This window comes from Periplaneta americana, chromosome 16, assembly GCF_040183065.1.
Source record: "Periplaneta americana isolate PAMFEO1 chromosome 16, P.americana_PAMFEO1_priV1, whole genome shotgun sequence".
Taxonomy (NCBI): domain Eukaryota; kingdom Metazoa; phylum Arthropoda; class Insecta; order Blattodea; family Blattidae; genus Periplaneta; species Periplaneta americana.
Window position 1 is genome coordinate 14,671,636 of NC_091132.1, and position 24,327 is coordinate 14,695,962.

The window sequence follows — 24,327 nt, forward strand, 5'->3', positions numbered from 1 at the left end:
ATGTGACATTCGAGAGGTACAAGACGCAATACTAGGAAAGTAATTTGTCCTGGACCTCTCTCATGTTATGTTGGTAATTAGTAACAAGTGGGGGGAGAGGTTTACGACAGTGCATTAGAATAAAAAGTTATCAGACAATATTTATGTTGAATGTATATTTTGTGGCTGCAAATTAGAATCATCTTTTTATCATTATATACAACCCGTAGAAGCCAGTGAAGCAAAAGAAAACTATGCTCCTTTGGTGTAGCTTTTCTGGAAAAATAGGTACCATTCTTTATGTATGGTTCTGGATTCCAGCACTGTAGAGATGGACCGTTTTATGTTTATGAATATTAAAGAAGATATATTAGGAACAAGAAGAAGAGATCTAAAATCAATATAGATTCCTTGTACAAAAATTAGGTACCTCTATGCTGTATGGCTCCGTATGGGTGAAATTTTCTTTTTCCCATACAATTCATTAAAAAATTTAGGTTTCCATGCTGTGTGATGACAGCACTGGTTTGGTTAGAGTTTAACATGTGTAGGAAAAGGAAGCATGGTCTTATTGTGTGTTCTACGTATAGAGTACACCAATATAATGCAAACTCTCATTCCATCGGCAATGAAAACTTGTTCATTCTCTGTCAGTACTAACACTTACTAAGACATAATAGATCACTTATGTTATGCTGGCTGTCCAGACTATAATCTCTCTTATGCAACATTCAGTTTGTGATTTAACTTAGATTATTGATTTAATTCTCGTCTGTACTGATAAGGAGTTAAGGAATTCAGCTCTTTGAGGGCAGAATAGACCCTTGCATTAAGGGGGTTTTAAGCATTTTCACTACCATGCTACTGCATGTTCTTATTTATCTTCATTAGGAGCTTAAAATATAGACCAGTGAAACAGTGGCGTCAGAAGTGTTAATTTTCTGTGTTTGGGACTGGGTTAGAAATGTTACTTCCTAATGTGTGAGAAGTGTAGGGTTATTATTGTACATGTATACTGAAATCAATGAGTTCTGTACTTATAATTCATAGCAGAGATGATGGTTGATCTTAGCTTTATAGAATGAAAAAATGTATTCACTTATTTCCATTATGCTCTGTGTCTGTAAAGGGAGGTCCCTTGTTTATTCATTTTACTGTATCTGTAAAAGAATACAATTGCAAAACTTTCAATAACCTATTTGCCTTTCTGCCTCCCTTGCCCCCTTTTTAAGAAAGAGAGAGAACTGTAGATTTCAGTTATTATAAAATTGTCCTGTGATCATTTTCGTGATGTACTCTTATGACCTCAATTTTTTTTAAGGGAATTGCATAGTGTGTGCATTACATATCAAAATTCCTACTAGACTGTTTGAAAGATTGATCAAGGACGAACAGAGAGTTATTGTTACTTTTGAAGCCTTTAAATATTCCCACTCACCTTGCTTATTTGACTTCACTGTCCTAAAGATGTGATGTGTTTTATTGGCTGATACTACTAGGTATTTTGAAATAGTAATGTAGCACGTAGCGGGTTATCTCCCTGGAAGATCTAATAATAATTTTTTTTCTCTGAAGATCTATGTTATTTATTTTAAATAATTAATAGATCTTCAGTGATATATAACTGTTAATAGTGTAATGCAGCCGTGGCGAAAATGCCATCATGCGCTGAGCCACTGTGTAAGCTGCAACATGCATAGCACCTATGGAGGGAGGCAGACACCCGAAGGGGAAGTGAACCAACTGTCTGACTTATTAACGGTTTTTCATTTTCCTTACGTCAAGCACTTAAACATAATGATATACAGTACAAGGCTACAAACTAATGTTTAGTATGTGTAACGGAGAAAGAAATGAACAAGAAAACATAGGACACATTATCACAACCTAAAATTAATTGTCTTCAGAATGTCTCTGCGACAGAGTTTCAAAATCAGGAATTATGTCGCTTACTACCAGTCGAAGTTGATCGCGAAGGTGTTTGTCAGTCGTGATCTAAATTTGGTTTTTACTATTTTCATTGTTGAAAATAATTTTTCACAAATGTAAGTTGTAGCGAACATGGCTTCAACAGAACAAGTGAAAGAACAAAGCTTCAAATATTTATTTTTTGCGAAAGATTTGAAAAGTTCAACATTTGTCAAGTCCTTACATCTAGCTTTCATTTAACATCACATTGTAAATCTGTGAGTTTAAATTGAAGATCTAACCGCATTATTCGTACATCTGCTGGAAAAGGATCGACGCACTATGATGATGATGATGATGATGATGATGATGATGATGATGATAATGATAATAATAATAATAACAACAACAACACTTAACCTTTTAATGTTTCATCAGTAACATGTATAATGCCGTTTTATGTTATACAACCGTTTTCCTAGTAATACATGTGAACAAATCATACATTTAATATTCTCATCATATTGTCAGCAAAAAAATGCGTCCTCCCATCCTACTTGAAACTTTCGTTTTTATAGAGGTACATGGTTTCGAGAGAGACATTGCGATGATATGCCACTCGCAGGTCAGAGACAAATACATATGGAACGAAGTTTGACTCCAGTAAGTGAGAGGGTGGGGGTTGTAGGTAGGAAGCAAGGGAAATGCACTGCGAGCCACAATGTGCTCGTGAGTCGCATTTTCGCCACGGCTGGTGTAATGAATAAAAAATATTTTCTTCTTTTTCAAGAATATTTAAAAACAAGAAGTTAAAATTATTTACGAAGAAGTAAAATGAGTTATTTTCCATCTCCTAATTTATTAATTCACTTTTTCTAGTGGTTAATCAGATCATTTAAAGTGTGTGCTCGAACCCATTAACAACCATGACGCCATCTGATGAACTTCCTTATCTAATGACCTTACAGATAGCTGCATTTGAATTGAAAGTTGCCCAATAGAACACTGCATAATTGAGGTATAGCATATAATTAGTGATTATTATTGATCGTAGAAAAATTTGCCATTTATATTAAATATAATTATTTAAAAAGTTTTAGGCTATTTGATATCTCTTGAAACCAACCTACGTGTGAGGGGAAGGAAAATATGGACTGAGAAACTTTTCTTCCTCGCTACTCTTTGACTTACAAACTAGCTAGCTCACTTACCCCCACCATAAAGTTCTTACTGTGAGCTACAGCGCACGAATGCATTTGGTTTCACGAGATAATGAATGACCTATAATCATTTACAGTAAAATTTCTTTTATACATTTCACACATGAAACGTCATTTATATGTTCTGAATCAGTTTTGCTCAAAATTAGATTTGCCGTGAAAATGTAAGACTGCGAAGATGCAGTATGTTTTCATCGTTAAAATGAAGCCCAGTTTTAAATTCGTGGAAATTTGCGGCTGCCTATGCTTTCTTGTGTCCTTCAATGACGCTATTACTGCTTTAGAAACAGTGAAGTATTTTGTAACACATCATGATGTAACTAAACAAATTATGAAACACTAATCACAGCTTGAGGTATGCTTTATTTTTAGGAGCAAGCAATCCAAAATAATTGGCTATTTTGTAAAATAATCATATGTTATTAAATGAAGATCACACTGGAAGAACAAGTTAAATTAATTAGTGTCATAAAATTTTCTCAATTGAAGTTTTAAATGTAATATATCAGCAATCTTTGGCTCTAAGCAACTGAGATCTTTTACAATTAATCATACATTCTTCAAGAATATGTTACAAATTTAAGTACTGTATTATAGATTCAAAGATGAAATATAACTGTGAAGTTCAAATTTCTTTTGTGGAAATTTTACTAAATTGGCAATTTGATCTCGCTATATAATCTTCCAAAACTGTTTCAGATGTTATTAAGTGTCATTTTAGTTATACTTCCCCCCCCCCCCCCCACTTACGCGTTTTTTCTTCAGACCCCCATAAAAACGTATAATTGAAGTTATACTGCGTATGCATAAGACATCCATATAAATGAATATAAAACAGAAAATTTTACAATGGTTATAGCTATGTTTATGAGAACAGAATCTGAATGAGAAGAGTTTGACAAAATATACACTAAACTCGTGTTAAAGTACCTCATGTGCCGAAAATCAAACCAAGTTCAATGTTTCCCTGGAATTTATGTTTATCTTTAAACAGTTATAGAATCATAAAATAATGCCTCTTTTCTCGGAATTCACTTCCACATTGTCTAGATCCAGTTTCACATTGTATAGTAGGACCTATGATATGTCTTATTATTCTGACATTTAATTGCAGTAATATCAACATGTCTGGAACTGCCATTGGCTGCAATGGTTTTTGAGAAGGTGTTTAAGGAAATAGATAAATATGTTGGAATAATGGAAAATGAAATGACAGACTATCTGGCCAAGAAAGAAACGTAACTACCACAACCAATGAGGGCATTGGACAAGATAACAATAAAACCACAAAATCAGAAGCCACCAAACACTTTAAAAACAACAGCTGATAGCACATAAACCTTGGGAAAACAATGAATACTGGGAGAAATACAAAAGCAAACTTGGGCAGGAAGCAACTGCAGCCTTCAGACTAACAAGACTATATGACTGCCTGCCAGCTCACCTCCAGGAATAGAACTGAATTATATTTTAATCCGTTAATTTTCTTAGAATTACAGGTTTCATTGATTTTATATGGGTAGTATTGTACTTGGTTTGAAGATGGGGAGGGGGAATCTAAATCACCCTTACAGAATAAAAAAAAAATGCTTGTATCAGGGATACACCAGCACATAGAATATGACATTCCATCTTTATGTTGGTCTGTAATTGTAAGAATATGACATTCCATCTTTATGTTGATCTGTAATTGTAGGGTTGGTGTGGGATTCAATGTGGCTTCTTCCTGAATAAATGTTCGTAGCAATTGAATCTATACTTTATGTAGGTTTAATTTGTTTCTTGTGATTCTTTAATCCCTAGCAAGTATTTTCATATTTTTGTGGTTTAGAAGACCTATAAGTAGTTGTAGAAATGATGTTGCAGGCAGTTTGATTAGTACAAGAAAAAGTACAGGCAGATAGGAACAACTCTACTCATGTTAATTTAATTTAGTTGTAAAGAGAATGTTGTAGGCAGTTTGATTAGTACAAGAAAAACTACGGGCAGATAGGAACAACTTTACTCATGTTAATTTAATTTAGTTGTAAAAAGAATGTTGTAGGCAGTTTGATTAGCACAAGAAAAATTACGGACATATAGGAACAACTTTACTCATGTTAATTTAATTTAGTTGTAAAAAGAATGTTGTACGCAGTTTGATTAATATAAGAAAAACTACGGGCAGATAGGAACAACTTTACTCATGTTAATTTAATTTAGTTGTAAAAAGAATGTTGTAGGCAGTTTGATTAGCACAAGAAAAATTACGGACATATAGGAACAACTTTACTCATGTTAATTTAATTTAGTTGTAGAAAGGATGTTGTAGGCAGTTGGATTAGCACAAGAAAAACTACGGACATATAGGAACTACTTTACTCATGTTAATTTAATTTAGTTGTAAAAAGAATGTTGTATTGTAGGCAGTTGGATTAGCACAAGAAAAACTACGGACATACAGGAACAACTTTACTCATGTTAATTTAATTTAGTTGTAGAAAGGATGTTGTAGGCAGTTTGATTAGCACAAGAAAAACTACAGACATATAGGAACAACTTTACTCATGTTAATTTAATTTAGTTGTAGAAAGGATGTTGTAGGCGTGTTGCAGACAATTTGTTAGTTAAAGAGAAATTGCTGTCTAAATAGGAACGAGTTAATCCATATTTAGTTCAGTTGTTAAACCGTGTTGCAGGCAATTTGATTGCCACAAGAAAAAGTGTGTGGAGTAGGTAGGGATTTTTATAAGCGAGAGAAAGAAGGTTAAAAACTCGACATGATCTCCGAAGGGTATCTATTATTCATTTGCCAGATAATACTATTAAGTAATAATCTTATTAAGAATCTGTGAGTTGTTGAATCAGATTTCCTTTTTTTCCAGGTGAAGTGCGAGTTAATGGGGAAATGAATGGATCTTGTGAAGAAGAAATGGAGGTGTGTGAGAAAGTTCCACAACATGACATCGTCAGCAAATCTCTATCCAGTGATGTAATGAGTGATAAGGGTATAGATGATATAAGTGAAAACTCACTCTCAGACAATGTGAGCAATTGTAGTAAGGATTTTAATAATTCTTTCTCGGTCAATGAAAGGGAAGAAACGAAAGTGCCTAACAGTAAGAAATTAAGTGAAAATGAAACGTGTAAGGATTTGGGAACTGAAGTGCCTAGGAATGATAGAGAGGAGAACACAGTAAATGAAGACGATTCAAGAGATGAAGGCGAAACACCGGGTAAGGATGAAGAAATGGAAGTTGAGGAAGGTGATGTAGGTGATGAAGACGACTGTGAAGATGACGAAAACAGAGAGAATAGCAATATCAGCCGGAATTCTGATATGTTAGATAAGGAAGATATGGATATAGACATTGAAAAGGGTGTTTCAAGCCCTGCAAGTAACCACGTGAAATCTAGTGATAAAAGCTTAGGTTCAGGTGCAAATTCATCTGATGAAGATAATAACCAACATGAATCATCGGAAGAAAGAAAAGAGGAATTAATAGGCAGTAGGGATAAAGATAAAGACTCGTGTAATTTAGAAATTAAGGCTGTAGATAAAGAAGAAAAAGATATTCCTGAAGATGGAACTGAAAGGTCTGATGAAGCAAATCATATAGGTAGCTCTAAAGAATCAGCACTTAGTTCTAAAGACGAAACTGATAAATCTAAAGTAGGCGAAGAATCTAAGGAGGGCTCTGATGATTCAAAAGGAGCTGGCAAGACAGATAGTGCTGTAAATCCGGATATTGAGGAAATTAGTAACGATTCTATGAAATCTTCAAAATCTGTTAAATCTCCTAAAATTGAGAATTCAGAAGAAAACAATGAGAATCATGGTGCTGAAAAAGATGATGAAGCCAACAAAAAAGATGGTGATATGGACACATCAGATTCAAAAGGTGGAGATACCCCTGGGAAAGTAAAAAAGGCTCGTAAAAGTGCAGCTTTAATGAACGTAACGCCTCGCCGTAGTTCCCGTAATCTTACCAAAGCTCAGAAAAGTTACGTAGAGAAAGAGGATGATCCTGATATAGAAGAGATCACACCAGAGGATCCTCTGGCCGACCCTCTGTCCACTGATCCGCTACGTGATGACAAGGAGAACAGCAAAACACGCAACACAAGAAAGACCACCATAGTTGTTAATGATACTAAACGCCTCGTGGAAATAGCTACAGGAACAAAGGGCATGAAAGGAGGCAAGAAGGAGCCCACGCTTGTGATCATTGATACAAATTCAATTTTGTCTGGGCGTGGACCAGTTCCTGTCTCTCAAGGACCGCCCCCACCACCTCCCCAGCCATCACTTCCTGTAGTAGCTTCGGCAGCAGCATTAGCAGCACCTTCGGCACCCATACCAGCAGCTTCTTCATCAGGGTATTCTGTACTGCCAGTAGCAGTACCTGCTCAGGGGATATACCCTTCACATCCATCTATGCGCATGGGTAGTCCTATTGTCCAGGCACCACCTCCACCTCCCAAACCTCCTCAAATTCTACCCACACTCACAGATGATATGTATGTCGTGGAAGCTCCATCTTTTATAGTACCGTATGTATATGAGAAACCTCCAATTAAACCCTTAAAAGAATTTATAGAAAAATTAGGAAAAGAAATTGAAGAAATGAAAAAGAAAGAAGAAAAGGAAAGACAGGAGAAAGAGAAAGAGAAAGAAAGAGAAAGGCAGGAGAGAGAGAAGGAGAGAGAAAAGGAGCTGCAGGAGAAGGAGAAAGAGAGAGAAAAAGAGCTGCAGGAGAAAGAGAAAGAGAGGGAAAAAGAGCTGCAGGAGAAAGAGAAAGAGATGGAAAAGGAGGTGCAGGATAAAGAGAAAGAGGAGGAAAAGGAGAGAGAACAAGACAAAGAAAAGGAGAAGGAAGAGGAGAGTGATAAAGAATCTAAGGATGACTGTGAATCGAATAAAAATGATTTGAAAAAAAATGAGACTGAAAATAAAGTGGGGAAAGATAACGAAGATGTTAGTATTAAGGATTCTTCAGAGAAGAATGATTCTGAAGAAAAAGAAAAGGAAAACGAAGCGAAAACCAAAGCAAAGGATCAAGAAAGTGAGGCCCAAGTAAAACCAAATGAAGGTAAAAGTTTGGAAGAAAAGCGAGACTCCACTGACCCAAAGAAAGAAGAAGACAATACAAGTAATAAAAGCGGCCCGGAAACTCGAAGTTCATTATCTGTTCAGGGTGATAAGGATAATAAAGATAGACCTGATGTACCTCCTAAACCCGAGGACAAGCCCCCTAAACCTCCAACCTATTTCGACAACCCCTTAGGCAAATTTTTTATGCAGATTGGTGTGAATCTGGTTCAGGAATATGTACAGACAGATTTACTGCGATCACAGAAACGAAAACTTGAACGAGATGGTGGAAAAAGTGGAGCTGTGACTCAGTTCGCCATTAACTCACTCCTTAAGAACCTGGAACTAAGCAAGGAGAACAATGAACCATTCCACTTGGAACAGAAGAAGTGTGAATACTGCAGCTTTAAGACTGAGTCTTCCCTCGTCATGGCACAGCATCTTGAAACGCCACATATGCGAAATTATGTGTATCGCTGTAATTTTTGCCCACTGGAGGTTCGAAGTCCTCATGATATTCTTTTTCATATGGAAGCTGAACATAATGTGCGTGGTAGGTTGGAACGTGCTCCAGCATTTCACCAGTGTCCAAACTGCCCATTCGAGGACAATCAGAAAGGTAAACTTACACGCCACTTGTTGTCCTGTGCTAAGAAACACAAACCAGAACGGAACCAGGAACCTCCTCCTGACTGGGAGCCACCAGCAAAGATTCCACGAGTCTCTCGCAGTCGTCCAGCATCTCTTGGACTCGGTGCAGCAGCCTATCAAGCCATGGCAGGAAAACAGGTTCCACATCAGCAGCATCCGCTCCTTCCCAAGTTGGTGCCAGCCCCATCCCTTACATCGCCTGGTATGGGACGTGGAAGAGGACGGCCTCCAATTCATGCAAGATATCAGATGCCAGACATGAAGGTACCTCCACAACGTGGAGTTGTGCCTCCGCAGATCAGGCAGGGTAAGTTCGTTCTCTCCTGTTTCTTCATCTTGGACTGTGTCATTTTATTTTCTCTTCCAGCGTGCTGATAGTATTACAATAAAAACTGGTTTATATGTAGTTGGATTTTTTATTTTTTTTATTTGTTTATTATTATTGTTATTATTATTTTTGCCCCAATTGTAGACCAAATCTTGAACTCATGCCAGATACCATTTCAATATCATTGATTTCGTGGATGCTAGGTAACCCTGTAGTTGATACAGCATCATTAAATAACTAATTATATTAAAATAAAGTTAGCTTCCTCTCCATAGATTGATGTGATACTATGTGATACTCATTCAGATGACAAGTGGGCAATGAAAATACGTACAACTCAGTCGTTAAAAAATACAGTCAACTCCGGTTATAGTGAACCTCTGCGAACCAGCATATTTCGTTCACTATATCCGAGGTTCACTAAAACCAAAGTATCTGTTTTTATATTACTGACGTTGCTGTACATAATAATGCCTGTTTGTGGCAGACCACTTTCAATATCAGTACTAATGTTGGCGTTATCTTTCAACTTAAACACTTTATGCTTCGACATCCTGATGTTCACAGTTCGAAACTTGAATTTAGTCTAGCCATGTTGTTGTTTTCTAATGCCAGGCGTTTGACAATAAAGTAGTGAAAAATGGCAAGTTGTAGCCGATTTAAGTGAACACCATATTTTAACGTTTTGGTGGCTACTTCATTCACACACAACCCCCAGAATGTCTGGAGGACCACACCTGCTGTTGGTCGACGGGTCCATTGGACCTAGCTGGGAGATCTTGTTGATCACCAGCTTTCCCTCCTTAAGCCACTGGAGGACGATTTTAGTGCCATAGCAGGTCAGCACTAGGAACAGAAAAGTAGAAAGAGGAGGAAGGAAAGGAAAATGAACCCCTAGGCCTCGAATGCTCTAATGCCGTCGGGGTCGAAGAAAGTAAGAGTTCAGTCAGAGGACTGGATAGGAAAGGGTAAAGAGGGAATTAGGTATTGGTTAGAGGAAAATTATACCAATTCAGTCATTAACTCATCAAGCTGACCATGTCTAGCCATGTAGGTAGTAGGCACTGACCGATTTCGCACCTCTTCCAACTAGAGGTATGCTACTGTGTACTCGGCTTTGGAATTTCCCCGGGTTCACTTTCACAAAGATGCGGGAGGAAGGGTTGAGGCCATTATACTCTAATCCTTCTTGTATTTACCCATTGGTCGTCACTCTACTTCCTTTTACAAAATAAAACACTTTTTCTTCCTATTCTTCTAATAACCTCTTTTTTTTAAGAGTCAGAACTAATCCTTCCTTTATCCCTCACTGCGTACACTATTCTATTTAACGTGTTTCAAACCGTCCAGGAAGCTGAACAAATCCTTTGTATTTCAATGCACTTAAGGAGTAGAAGATTTGAGATTTTGTTCTGAACATATTCTTGGAAATTTATAGGAGAAAGAGTTTTCTAAATTACCATTGTGGCCATTTTGAAATTACTTTTCTTGGGGACGTTCTAGTTTTAGGTCCACTATAAACGGAAATATTAATGTACTTTTTAATGCATGCAGGTCGGGACCAACAATTTAGGTTCATTATAACCGAATGTTCACTATATCCAGAGTTGACTGTATATGCTAATTATAAAGGAGAATTACATTTTTAAGGGCCGAATTCATAGTCAACACTTATCGTAAGGAAACCCTTAAGCAGTTGCTTATAAACATTTCAAATTCATAAATCCCACTGAAGTGAACACTTATTCAAATAAGGTAGCTTGTCAGCTTACTCAAGTGTTTCCTCATATTCATTGCAATCAGCTGATTCAGTATAAAATGGATGATGATTATGGTTTCGATTAATTTATCGAGTCCTATAATGAAAAACCCTTTAGAGATATATAATGACCAACAATTTAAGAGGAGATAACGTTTCGACAAGAACACTGTTGTGGATATTCTGGTATCTCTCATTTCAATTCACAATACAACCATGAGGCTTACCGATTTCACCACTGCTGAAAGTACTGGTCGCTTTGAGATTTTATGCTACATCATCATTTAGGTGGGTTTAAATGGTATTTTTTCGAAAAGTATTTACGTCCCAAAAAAGTGTTATTTGCATTTTCGTTTGTACTCTATCGAAGGAATAAGTTGTTAAAATTTGCGTAATTATATCATTTTCACTTTGTTTACCATAAAAATAACTGAAAATTATATTAAAATGGTTTACTGACAGGAATATTTTCGGAGTTTGCATTAAACTCAACTGCAATTTTGTCCCATGTCAGTTTATTCTTTTGGAGAGAACAATTATCAGATTTTTTACTTTTGAAGGTGTCTCTATATTTCATAACTATTCCCCTTAGCTCACTTCTTTCTTCTTCTGTAAAATGCTTTCTCGACATTTTGTATAATTTTAGCTCTATAATATTTACATTTATATTTGTGTACGATATTAATTTCGATTTAACAATTTGAAGGCGCTGGAAAACAATTGAATGTACGAAAGCGCTCACGTCTAGCATTGTTGCCATATTTCTTTCGATGTTAAGGGAATGCTCATTGCATATGAAAGAGTAGCATCTCTGCAATACGATCTAAAACAAGTGTTAAGGAAATGCTTATTACTTAAGTGTTTCCTCGTTTTATAAGTGACGACTATGAATTCGACCCTAAGTCTCACAGCTAAATGCAGTTTTTGCCAGGAAACTATGTTCGAGTTACATATAAACCAGTTAATATTGTGTATAATATATTTTATCCATGACCATAACGAAAAACATGCCTTTACTAAATACTTTTGCGTTTGTAAAGTAGGCTTTTATTCAACATTACTTTATTTCACTAGTGAGATAAAGACTTTATCTCACAGTTTGAACTTTATCTCACAGTTCATTAGTATTTTCCTAGTACCCAGGTACACACGTATACTTTTCCATTCAACTATTACTCAAGAAGTTAATATATTAGTTACTAGATGTCACTACCTCTACTTCTTTATTACCATTTCTGAAATATATAATACACTCAATCTCCTTCTCTTTTCTCTATCTGCTACGTCGTAATTTGTACATTACATCCATATCTAATATGCATCTTTTTAAAATTTTGTAATAATTTACCTTTTGGGATGCGAGGAGACTTGAACCTGCGAAGTTGGGTTTATAGGATTTTAAAACAACACGCGTTAGCCAACTGAGCTAAACAGACACAATGATTAATTAAGTTTTAATATTCCTCTTAAGTTTACAGAAGTAAAATGTGAAATTATTTTAATCACAATAGTCCCGTGAAATAATCCCTGAAACTTCAAAAAGACGAAAATACACGTTTAAAATGAAAAAAATATATATTAAAATTATATAATTAATTATAATTTGTTATTTATCCAACGCCTTAGATACCATTCTTTACTAATCATGGCCTCCTACATCATGACCTACCTAGTACACGTATTGATTCTAAAATCCATGCTATAGTATGTGATTACGTGAGGACTTATTTTCAACATATTTTCTTTTATAAAACATAATTTTTCGTTATGGTCATGGATAAAATTACGTATGGTACTTGTGAGCGTGATCTTTATTGCACTCGTGTAATTTAAGCACTCGGCTGACGCCTCGTGCTTAAATCTTTCCACTCGTGCAATAAAGATGCACTTACCTCACAAGTACCATAAATAACTATTACCTTTTTCTAACATACCTGGTTTGATGGAAATGCACCATGAATGAATGTAATAAACATGGTCACTTTTGTGGGTTCCAGATACACTCATTAGCATTGTCATTGCTGTGTAGTGCCTTGCTGACGTAGATATTATCACAGATTGGTACATCAGAGTCCTACTTCATTTTCAAAGAAAGAAAATACGTGTGAAAGTAGGTATTCCAGGAATAGTTGTTTAAATAATTCTGCCCTCAACTTCGAGTTGAACTGTCCAAATTAAGCCTAGGCAGTGCAGTACAAGTGGAGTTTAACTTGGAAATGTACACAGAAGTGACACAGGCATGATGAAAAGATAATGGAATATTTCGGTCCAGTGTATTGCAGTCCAACATTCCCATTTACATTCATAGAGGAACTGTGTGTATTGAGTGACATGTTAGTTTTTAAGAGCATGCGAGCTGTTTCAGTACAGGAATGGAGCAGACTGGCTTTCATATGACATTTTTGACCTTTGCATTGTGATCTGGGGTTTTAAACCATATGTGGATTTAATATCTATTTCAAAGCTACTTATAGATTCCATCATCAGGGTCACAACACCCTAAACCTTGGAAGTCACCTTCTCTGTTCGGTCCCAGTTATTTGGACTGGCAAATCTACAGATGAAAGTAGGAAACTTTTCTTAGGGTCGATTTCACCATCATGTTACTATCCTCAAATAACTAATTGTAATTTAACTTAAATATTGAAGTTCGAGAATAAGATGCTTAAGAAAATATTTGGGACTAAGATGAAGTTACAAAAAATGGATTCGTTTGCATTTCACCAAACTACAGACGTGGACAAATTATTAGCAAAATTGAAGATTTTTATTATATATTTTTACAAAATATGATTCTTAAATTTAGACTACAGTTGACATTTTTGTGTATTTCCAAATAATTAGCCAAATTGAAGATTTGTATTGTATATTTTTCAAAATTTAACTCTTCAATTTGGACTACATTTAATATTTTTGCATATTTACAAATTATTAGCAAAACTGAAGGTTTTTATTGTATATTTTTACAAAATTCGATTCTTCAATTTCTATTACAGTTGACATTTTGGATATTTCCAAATTATTAGCAAAACTGAAGATTTTAATTTTATATTTTTACAAAATTTGGCTCTTCAATGCAGTTGACATTTTTGCTAATTTATAAATTATTAGCTAAATTGAAGATTTTTATTATATATTTTTACAAAACTTGACTCTTCAATTTAAACTACAGTTGACATTTTTGCATATTTCTGTCTGCTGTAATGATGGAAATATGCAAAATTGTTAGCTGTAGTCTAAATTGAAAAGTCAAATTTTGTAAACAGAATTATCATAAAAATCGTCAATTTTGTTAATAATTTGTCCACGTCTGTAATACGATTTTAAAATACATTCAATTAAGTCATTATGGCCTTCGGAATTACACTAAAATCGTAATTTCGAAGGCCATGTGCCTTGTTAATGTAAGCAGTGACCTATATAGTGAGTTCATTTGTTATATTAGACAATAAAATGTCATAAACAGAGGTAACCTCAAAACAATATATTAAAATTAATAAAAAACAAAGACGGATGGGTAGACCTTAGAAGAAACGTATAAATTGGAGACAAAACGGAATAATATGAAAATAAATTCAAGGAAATATCATGCAGCAAGCAAAATGGAAAGATTTCATGGATTTGAGCTATCCAATACCTTCAAATTTAATATTAGACCTACATGATAAATATATTTTAGTAGCTATATTTTAGGCAACTGAAAATTGATTAAATGTTTCTTCTATGAATTTATAATTATTTAAATATTATGAAGTATTTAACTATTAGTTGGAAATTCGAAATCACCTTCTGTACTATTAAAAATATACAATGGTTATGTCTTACTTAGCCTAATGTGCATTTGTAGTACCGGTAGCTTTTGTTTACCATACAATTAGGGCAATGCACGAAGTGAAAGAATGTAACCTCTATGAAGATTACTTGAACACTGTAAAAATATATTTATTTGTTCTCCCAACCGCAAATCTTTTCCATCTGTTGTATTAAAATAATCTTCTCTTTCGGAAATTATCCTCATCCATCTTGATAAGAAATCAACATTTTCAAATATCAAGCTCATCTTTGTCCTCGCCATGCAGAAAATTATTGTCTTTAATGCAGGATTAATTATTTAAATATTGACCAATTAACTTAAATGTAGTTTAATGAGAGCTTAATGCCCAACTTGTCTTGGTGAAATACATTGTCTCTAAGTGTCAATTGAAAAGATTTTAAGTGATAATTAAAATTAAGTAAGCTCAGTGAAATTGGCCCTTAAGAGTTGTTTCCAATAGACGTGGACCCAAATCCATTCATATGGGGGGTAAGAATGTGAAAGAGACAGCACATTTGCGATGGAGGGAGACAGCCGATATAGAGGAAAAGGTTGGGTGATGCACTTATTTCGCACCACTTTTAGAAACACGAGATTTCCTGCAAAACTATCTAGATATTGATAAAGAGCAAGTGGAAGTGTCATTTTAAACAACTATAAACATTCCAGATCAGTCACAACCATTCTCATTTTCAGAACATGATGGCAAAGAACTGGACTGAATTATAATTTAAATTTATAACGAAATTTGTTACGATTTTACTTGCTCTCCAGATAAAAGTTGCAGTCTTCATCTACAAGATGGAACCCAAATCGTACCATTTGCTCCACAAGAATATAAACTTAGTTCAGTTTTGAGCAGAGTACAAACTAGAGTCCAGTGATTGCTGCAACCTAATCAGATCTTCTTTTTATCTGTAAGGGTTCTTCTGGATAATCCGTATGTTTGCAGTATTTTTATATAATATTGCATCTTATCACTTCTTGCACAAAAATATTGTAAACAGATGGTATAGGCCTTAGGCCTACTGTCATTTGCAGTTAGCATTGCAAACTTACCCCCTTGTAAGTATCAGTATACAATTTCCCATGCAGTTTGTTCTATTCTGGCAATATTTGTATGGAAGAGAAGAGAATGTTTTGACATGTGGCATTACCTTCAATAGCATCCATGTTTAAGGATATACTGAGGAGAAATTTAGTCAATTTTGGTGAAAAAACTCGATTTTCAGTTTTCAACATTAAAATATTATATATGGTTTCGGAGAATCTCTCCACAAATGTTTTTGCAGATAAGCCTGTTCAATCAACTGTTTTGGGCCGCAATTTTTAGAAGATTGCACTCACTGTTTGGCCCTTTAAATGCCCTCTCCTCTCTAAATGCTGGAGTCCATTTTTCTTGCATATTGTTTTACTAAACAATACTACGCCTTCAATTTTTGTACTTTGTGCATTATTGTTTTTTTGTGGATCTTCTTAAAATTAACCTTAATAAAGCTCTCTGTCAGGATTTTCTTTAAACCTCCATATTTTTTAGATAATATTTTTTCTGCTAGACATAATTACCTGTTTTTATATTTGACTATATTGATGTAGGAAAAAAAATATAAAGGTGTCAATGTAGGCCCATATTTTTATTTTATGACAATTACATCACCCACATGAAACCCTAAACTGTTTGCTGATTATCCAAGGAAAAGTGCAATTTCATGCTTTCGTTTACTCACAGGGCATGTCTGTTCGTCAAAACGCTTGTACAAAATCGGAATTATTTCTTCTCCACTTTGTCCACTGTGCAATCTTGAAGAAGAAATGAATCAGAATCATATTTTGCAATGTCCAGCCCTTTCCTCTAAACCCACTGTGTGTGAGAAATATTGGGGAGGAAGAGAGTTAGTAGCTTTATTGCCAAGAACTCAGCATTAGGTAACAACAATAACATATAAGCAGCAGTCGGCATTTCATGGGGCAAGCAGCATCTTACGTCATACTTATGCAGGAGCAGTTGGGGGGAGGAGTTAAACATGACAAAAAATGACAATAGCATTGCCAAAAGACACTTGCTGAACACATTCTGTGCTAGGGATACTGTGAATTTTCGTTTCTGTGAAAGTAAACTTTGGGTCCACGTCTTTCGAATTTCTGTCTACGATCCTGATGATGGACTGACTCAATCTTTTGTTTTTTTCTGCAGTAAGATTTGTGCATATATGTAATGATTATTAAGCATTCTTGTCACATCTTGAACTGCATTTGTTTTGAAGGGAAAAAGCAATAGTTGACTTACAATTGGGAAGATGTTTTTCTTTTGAATCATTTCTGTTCCTGTAAATGTCTTCAATATTTAGAAATTTTGACCTTAATTGTCAGGTAGGCAAATTATACAGTTTGACTAGTTTCTCCTGTAGACAAAGGTAATCTAACTTCCGAAATGCCTCTCTGTACATATACACAAGAATGGAAATAGTCGCAGAAGACGCTTATTTATTTTGTAATTTTCTAATTGGCATATATATGTGTTACATGAAGCAGGGATGATGTATCGACCTTCAGCGTCAGGCACTCAACCACAGATGTTACTTGGCGCTACATATCAGTTTGCAGGCAATCAGATCTATCAGGTTAGTAAGGAGTTTCATCCTCACCAATCATTGATATTCACTAACATACTGTACACAGCAAAACCTGTCTGTTGTGATATCTCTCAAGACCAGAATTTATTTCCTTCGTAAATAACTTGTTTCTACTTCTTGGTTCATATAACAAACTAAACATCCACTCAATTATTAATATTTAGTCACTCATTTTTATTTCGTGCTTCACTTTTTATAATGTTTTAAGCTTTAGTTTTCTCAGCTTTAAATTTTAATTCAGAAATTGATTTTGAATTATACTTTGTACTTCATCACAATTTGTCCAACTTTCAAGTGAAACACAGCCCACTTTTCAAATGTCATTCTGTATTATGTTAAAATTGTTTATCCTTCACTAATACCCGATTGCATAAAACTCGAGATATCTTTTCTATAGCTATATGTTCATAACTTTATGGAATAAAGGGAGCTGACAAAATATGTGAACAATAAAAGTGATCTCAGCATGCCAGGAACATTTATGTCTGGATGTAACATCACCAGTAGACCACAGTCCATTAGTCTGGATAACTCTCACCCCGTGAGATTATGTCTCGTGACCAGAATATTGTACGAAATGGAAATATAAAAATTGGAGATTTATCCTTCGAAGAGGTGGAAAAATTCAAACATCTTGGAGCAACAGTAACAAATATAAATGACACTCGGGAGGAAATTAAACGCAAAATAAATGTGGGAAATGCGTGTTATTATTCGGTTGAGAAGCTCTTATCTTCCAGTCTGCTGTCCAAAAATCTGAAAGTTAGAATTTATAAAACAGTTCTATTACCGGTTCTTCTGTATGGTTGTGAAACTTGGACTCTCACTCTGAGATAGGAACATAGGTTAAGGGTGTTTGAGAATAAGGTGCTTAGGAAAATATTTGGGGCTAAGCGGGATGAAGTTACAGGAGAATGGAGAAAGTTACACAACGCAGAACTGCACGCATTGTATTCTTCACCTAACGTAATTAGGAACTTAAAATCCAGACGTTTGAGATGGGCAGGGCATGTAGCATGTATGGGCGAATCCAGAAATGCATATAGAGTGTTAGTTGGGAGACAGGAGGGAAAAAGACCTTTAGGGAGGTCGAGACGTAGATGGGAGGATAATATTAAAATGGATTTGAGAGAGGTGGGGTATGATGATAGAGACTGGATTAATCTTGCACAGGATAGGGACCAATGGCGGGCTTATGTGAGGGCGGCAATGAACCTTCGGGTTCCTTAAAAGCCATTTGTAAGTATGTAACTCTCACCCCATTGACACCGGCCGTCAAAGCGTACATTAGAACAATGCCATTTTGTCGTCATGGAAAGGTGAAGCGGTGCAAGGACATGATCTAGCAATTAAAAGCTTTTACAATAACGACGACAGTTTTGAGGCTACTAGGCGTGCATTTCGTCATTTTAATTTATGGTGCCATGATCCCATCCCGCCTGCAAATGCTACATTTTCATTCATTCTTACACAATTCAAGTGGTACCTCAGTTTAAAACATCGCAATATTCCCAACCAAATGGCATTTTGTGAGGAGATTTTAAATCACGTGGATGAAGATGACTTCATTGACACCTTGTGGATGTCTGACAGCACATTTTCAAACTCTGTCGTAGTAAATGTCTTTTTTCAAGAAATGGCAGACTATGTACTTCATAACCTGACATGTCATTTTGAAAAAATAAATCCTTGACTCAATAACAGTTCATAATCGCCTGTTCCTCTGCTGCACCCTGTATGATTGCAATGTGCATCACTGTTTGAGATGCAGTGGGTTACAGTCTAACAAATCATACATTTTTTACAGTGGTAATTCCAGTAAAAACAACAGTGTTTGTTTGGTATCACTGATGGCTAGGGAGCGGATTTTTATGTGCTAAAAATTTTAAATATATTTATTTTTTATGTGCTAAAAAGTACGAAAATATTTGCTAAAAATAAAAAAAATATATATTTTTTTTTTAAATATGACAAAAATACCTTACTTAGCTTGGAAAAAAAAAAATGTTAGGTACTCACCAACCACACTTGAATGCTAGTAGTTGGCCGAGAATTGCAGTGAACAACAAAGGTCATCTCTAAATTCTCCATCACAAATGCATGCCAATTATCTCTGAACAACGACTTATACTGTGAAAACGATCTTTCCACATCACAGGACGTCAGACGTGCATATTTAAAGAGAGGAATGTCACAAACACATACAGTACACCGTCAATTTCACTTACAGGCACACCCTCCAATACTTGAGCAACTGTACACATTTTGTTTATAGCCACTGTTTTTCCCAAACACATTCTGGAATTTGTCCCTTAGTACTTGTACTTCTGAACCTGGTAGCGAGTCTAGTTTAATTTTCACGGCATGCATCTCCCTGTTTCAGACAACAGGTTTTTGAATGTTTCGAGTTTTTTATGGTGTCACACAAAAAGCTTAGATTTGCTAATAGGAAAGCCAAATCGTTTTTTAAACAACCATCTTTCAGTATATCTTGAAGGATATTGACTGACGAAGCCGATAACAGGGAATCTCATCAAGACGTATTGCCTTGATGGACATGAGCGAGAGGCGGGAGATTTCTTTAAATTAAATAATGTTCATATCCGAGCTCTTATCTGTTGTGTTTCACAAACAAAGCGTTGAATGAAATCATCATCAGCAACAATAAACATTCATAATTATGTGTTGCAAGATCTCTCCTCTTTGTCCATGTTAATTTATTATCTAATGGTAACACTGATATGCTGCCTAGCAGTTCTCAGAACTTGAGGCGATACTATTACAAAAATGGATCACGGATACACCACACAGCGCTTAGAAACACGAAGCAACCAAGAATTCTTAAAAAGATAACGTACTTCTGAGTTACATAATTGATTTAGTTTTAAAATGTTTAAAAGTTCTTGTAAAAAAATATTTAAGTAAAAAAACTCCAAGATTTATGTGTTTATAATAGATTTCCTGAAAATATGTATTTACATAATTTTTTGTGAAAATATGTGTTTTTATTTGAAATAAAATTCGGGTTTTAAACTTGAAACTTAATGTTCGGAATTTTTAACTTTGTTAATTGTGTTTTATGACACGCAAAAATAATATTTAATTACATAGGAATCCGCTCCTTACTGATGGCATTGTACTACCTTCTTTCTTTACAGACAATAGGGAGGGCAAGTTGTAACAGGTCCTGATCAAATCTTTTAATTTTAGATCATTGACGTCTTTTGCAAGGCTTTGGGATGCATATGTGTTTCCTTTCATACACTGCATCCCTTGCAGTGGAATGCCATTTGGTTCATTTACTGATTGCAGAAAGTGCCTTGAATGTTGTAAATTCAAAGCTTTAATTTCGCACTTTAGATATGATATGACTTTATAAGTAAGTAAAATTCGTGTATGTATTTTTTAATTTCCTTTATCTTCATTGGATGATGTTATAGAAGTAAATTCATGGAAAACTTTTAGGCCCTTTTTGTATAAACCATTTAATCTTAGATCAGAGGTTAAATTAATCCTTGTTTCAGCTGAACTTGGAATTTTGTGTTGTATAAAGTCTAATCTGAAATTAATTTGTCTCAAACTAAAGTCAACTTTGACTGATGAAATTTCTCCAATTAAGTTAGATGATCCAAGTTCAGTTATTTCTTTTCTGTTTGAAATACACGAGTGACAGGTTGTGCAAATAAAATATCCATTATTATTAATATTAATAGATATGTTAGGTACATTTATATATATTTCTTTCAATTTCTTGCTTTAATACACAAACATTCTTATATTTTATAAGGCTCTATCGTGTTCAGCAGTATCAAATAACATAACCTATAATTATATTATGTTTATAACAACCATTAATTATTAATGGATATGATAGGTACATTCATAAATGTTCAATTAACTGTATTACTAAACGAAAATTGTCGTTTTATAAAGCTTTATTATGTTTAGCAGTATCAAACACCATAACATGATAACAACTTGGAGAACAGTCAACCTTCTTCTTATTGTCCGCCATTATTTACATTGCACAAAAAAAAACCAGTGTCTCCAACAGAGTGTAATACGGAAAGTCGCGAAAAAGTAGTTGTAAAGTCGCTAGATTTCTCATTATCAACAAAGAAAGATTAAATTTTGTCACTATGGGGTGCTAAAATGGTCACTAAATCCCTATTTAAGCAATATAAAAGTTAAAAGAAATTGTTGTTGAAAAAGAGTTAAAGTCGCTAGATTAGCAACACTGAACAAACCTGTATAACATGGTCCGCGCATCACGTATTTCACCTGTTTATGCGATGTTGCCAAATCCTTTTCACGTGAACTGAGATTGCATTTGAACCAAGGTAATTTGATCGCAGAAAAGTTTTATACAATAGAAGAAGTGTCTGAACTCGGTTCACTTTTCGATCTTCGATCAAAGTTGATCTTTAGTCAGGGAGTTTTATACAATTGGGCCTTAAAAATTCTTTTGTAGACAGGTTTTCATTGCAAGTTTCATTTTAGGCAGATTTCATGATGTACAGAACACATTCTGGTATGCTAGGAGAACAAGTCTTAACAGAAAAATGAATTCCATAAAAACATTTTCCAGCAGTCACTTACATTGATCTGAAGCAGAATTGCACTTTATATGCGAACATTTCCATGTTCCACAGCCCCATTTTCCAAGTTATAATTTGTATTGTTCGGATTAACTTGTTTTCATCTGCTGTATCTGCCAAAGAATGACAGCTTGCTAGCTCAATTAATGGAGCAAGAGGCTATGAACTGGAAGCTCCCAGTTTCAATCCCAGTTTGCACCAGTATTTTTCCTATTGCAAAAACTTCTAGAATAACCCCATTTTCCATTTAGTCTCCTGTCAAATATTTTACCGAGTCCCAAAGGTGAAAAAGGTAGTTGGAATCACTTCATTCTAGCACTGAGATCACAGAAGCATGGAGCTCTATCTCCATGTTTCCCATACATCTTCATGACCTGTAAAAGTTATACCTTCACCTCTTCAGCCAAAGAAATTTCAAAATCACATTTTAAATTCTTTTTCCCAACAAAAACAATTATTTGAATCCTTAGGTTATACAAAGTAAAAACGAACTTTACATTGTAGTTAATTTAATTATAAATACAGTGAAACCTGTTCAAGACGGAAGTGACATGGTCCTAATTTTTTTTTCCGTTGTGGACAGGTTTCCGTATTATTCAGGTGTGACATTAAAATGGAATATTTTGTCATTCATATACATGAAAAACAAAATGGCATGCCGCAAATTGCAAGAAGTACAAAATATTCCATTTAACACTAATCCCATTAAATCAGCTTTCTGTCGCTTATTACGTTGGTGAATCATCTTGATTAAAATCTCATTTTCTGTATAAATATTATCGTAACTCACTCATCAGTCATTAAACATTACTAAAGTTGACTAATCTCATTCTATTTAATATCTAACACTGCTCTAATACTGTACTGCATATCACTGCACATTATTAATTAATTGGACTAAGAGCCATCTATTAGAAGCCTTGAATACTGGTTTATTTAATTTCTTTCCCAGTTCAATAGCTTGCTTTGCAGGATAGGTCCAGAAATTGGCTTGTTCTTTGAAAGGTCATGAAGAAGCCACTCTCACAACAGTTCATTTATTTCCACATAAACAGTTGCTTTCTGGTTCCTTTTGTGTCACCAATATCGGCCGCAAGCCACTCACTCATTATGATCTTTATTTTTTAAAGTGTTACACCTGAGTTTTCCACAACTTAACTTCAACATTATTTCACATAGACTTTGTTTCTAATTTTCCTTTATCTCGATAACTTTTACTTCATCACTTAATGTTAATGTCACATTTTATGCAACTTTTTTTTTACCTGGAAATCACTACACTTGCGCTTTATTTTGCTACGACAGTATACGGTGTGAAGCATTGAAAATCTTTGAAGGGACTCGTCTGCCTAGTCTACAGGGTAATAAGATTTATGATCAACAGGCCAATACACCCTCGTACCCTCTAAAATTTTGCTAAGAAAACTTGTTTTTATCTTAGTAATCTACATATTTCGTATATTCCTTGAAATTACACGCTGTTTCAAAATATAGTTACAAAATATAGTGTGTCCAAAATATTGTTTCCATGTTAAACAGTATCAGACAGTTTCCGTTTCCGCGTTGGACAGTTTCCGTTTTATTCAGGAAAAATTACACATACCTACAAATTTCGCCGAGACCAATAAATTGTTCCGAAATAGACAGGATTCCGGATTATTCAGGTTCGATTTGAACAGGTTTCACTGTATTTGCTTCTTGTAGTCTCTGTAATAGTTGATTAACTTTAAGTCTGTCTCTAACATTAATTTACATTCAAAATTTGCATTGTAAAAAACGTGTTTTGTATTCTGTAATAGTGTGGTGTGAAGCCAGTTTTCAGTTTCGTAAGAGATGAACTAATTTTTATGCACAACCAAGACTTTATCCCATGAACAATATTACTCTTTGAAGCATTTTAATTTATTCTCAATGTTATTACTGATTGCAGTAACACGATGCAAGTTTATCTCAAATTTGTTACAGAAAGCTTGTGCCAGTTTGAGTCTTTTTTCCCCGCCAATTAAAATAATTGTTTAAAAATAAATACATGTTCACATTTGAAGTTAATTCTCTCGATTCTTAAATTCTCAATATCTTGTCATGAGTTCTTATAACAGACCACACTTTATACACAGAGATTTTTCAAATTTACGAGTTGCAGTTGCTCAACGTCTTTACCCCTCACCCCAACCATTTCTTTATACTTTTTCGTAGAACCCAAAAAAATGCTATTTTGGATTGAAAAAATAATTCGAATTCGTATAATAATGCAAAAAAACATAACTCATGCTTTTAAACAAATTCCAGGAATGCTTGTTTTATTCGCGAAATCTTAACACCAATAATAATTTTCGTAATTTCAGTCTTTATTTGATAGCACA

General features: G+C 34.8%; 1 protein-coding gene across 8 annotated transcripts in view; it reads left to right on the top strand.

Annotated features, from left to right (window-relative positions):
* The window catches only part of MEP-1, a 59,337-nt gene that overhangs the window by 15,312 nt on the left and 19,698 nt on the right, over nucleotides 1-24,327 (top strand). For 6 of the 8 annotated variants that reach the window (XM_069815210.1, XM_069815211.1, XM_069815213.1 and 3 more), the window contains exons 3-4: nucleotides 5,972-9,139; nucleotides 17,263-17,354. In XM_069815210.1, the coding sequence (XP_069671311.1) occupies nucleotides 5,972-9,139; nucleotides 17,263-17,354 (3,260 nt within the window). The remainder of the gene's footprint in view (nucleotides 1-5,971; nucleotides 9,140-17,262; nucleotides 17,355-24,327) is intronic. The other 2 variants (XM_069815216.1, XM_069815214.1) reach the window with 1 other exon arrangement.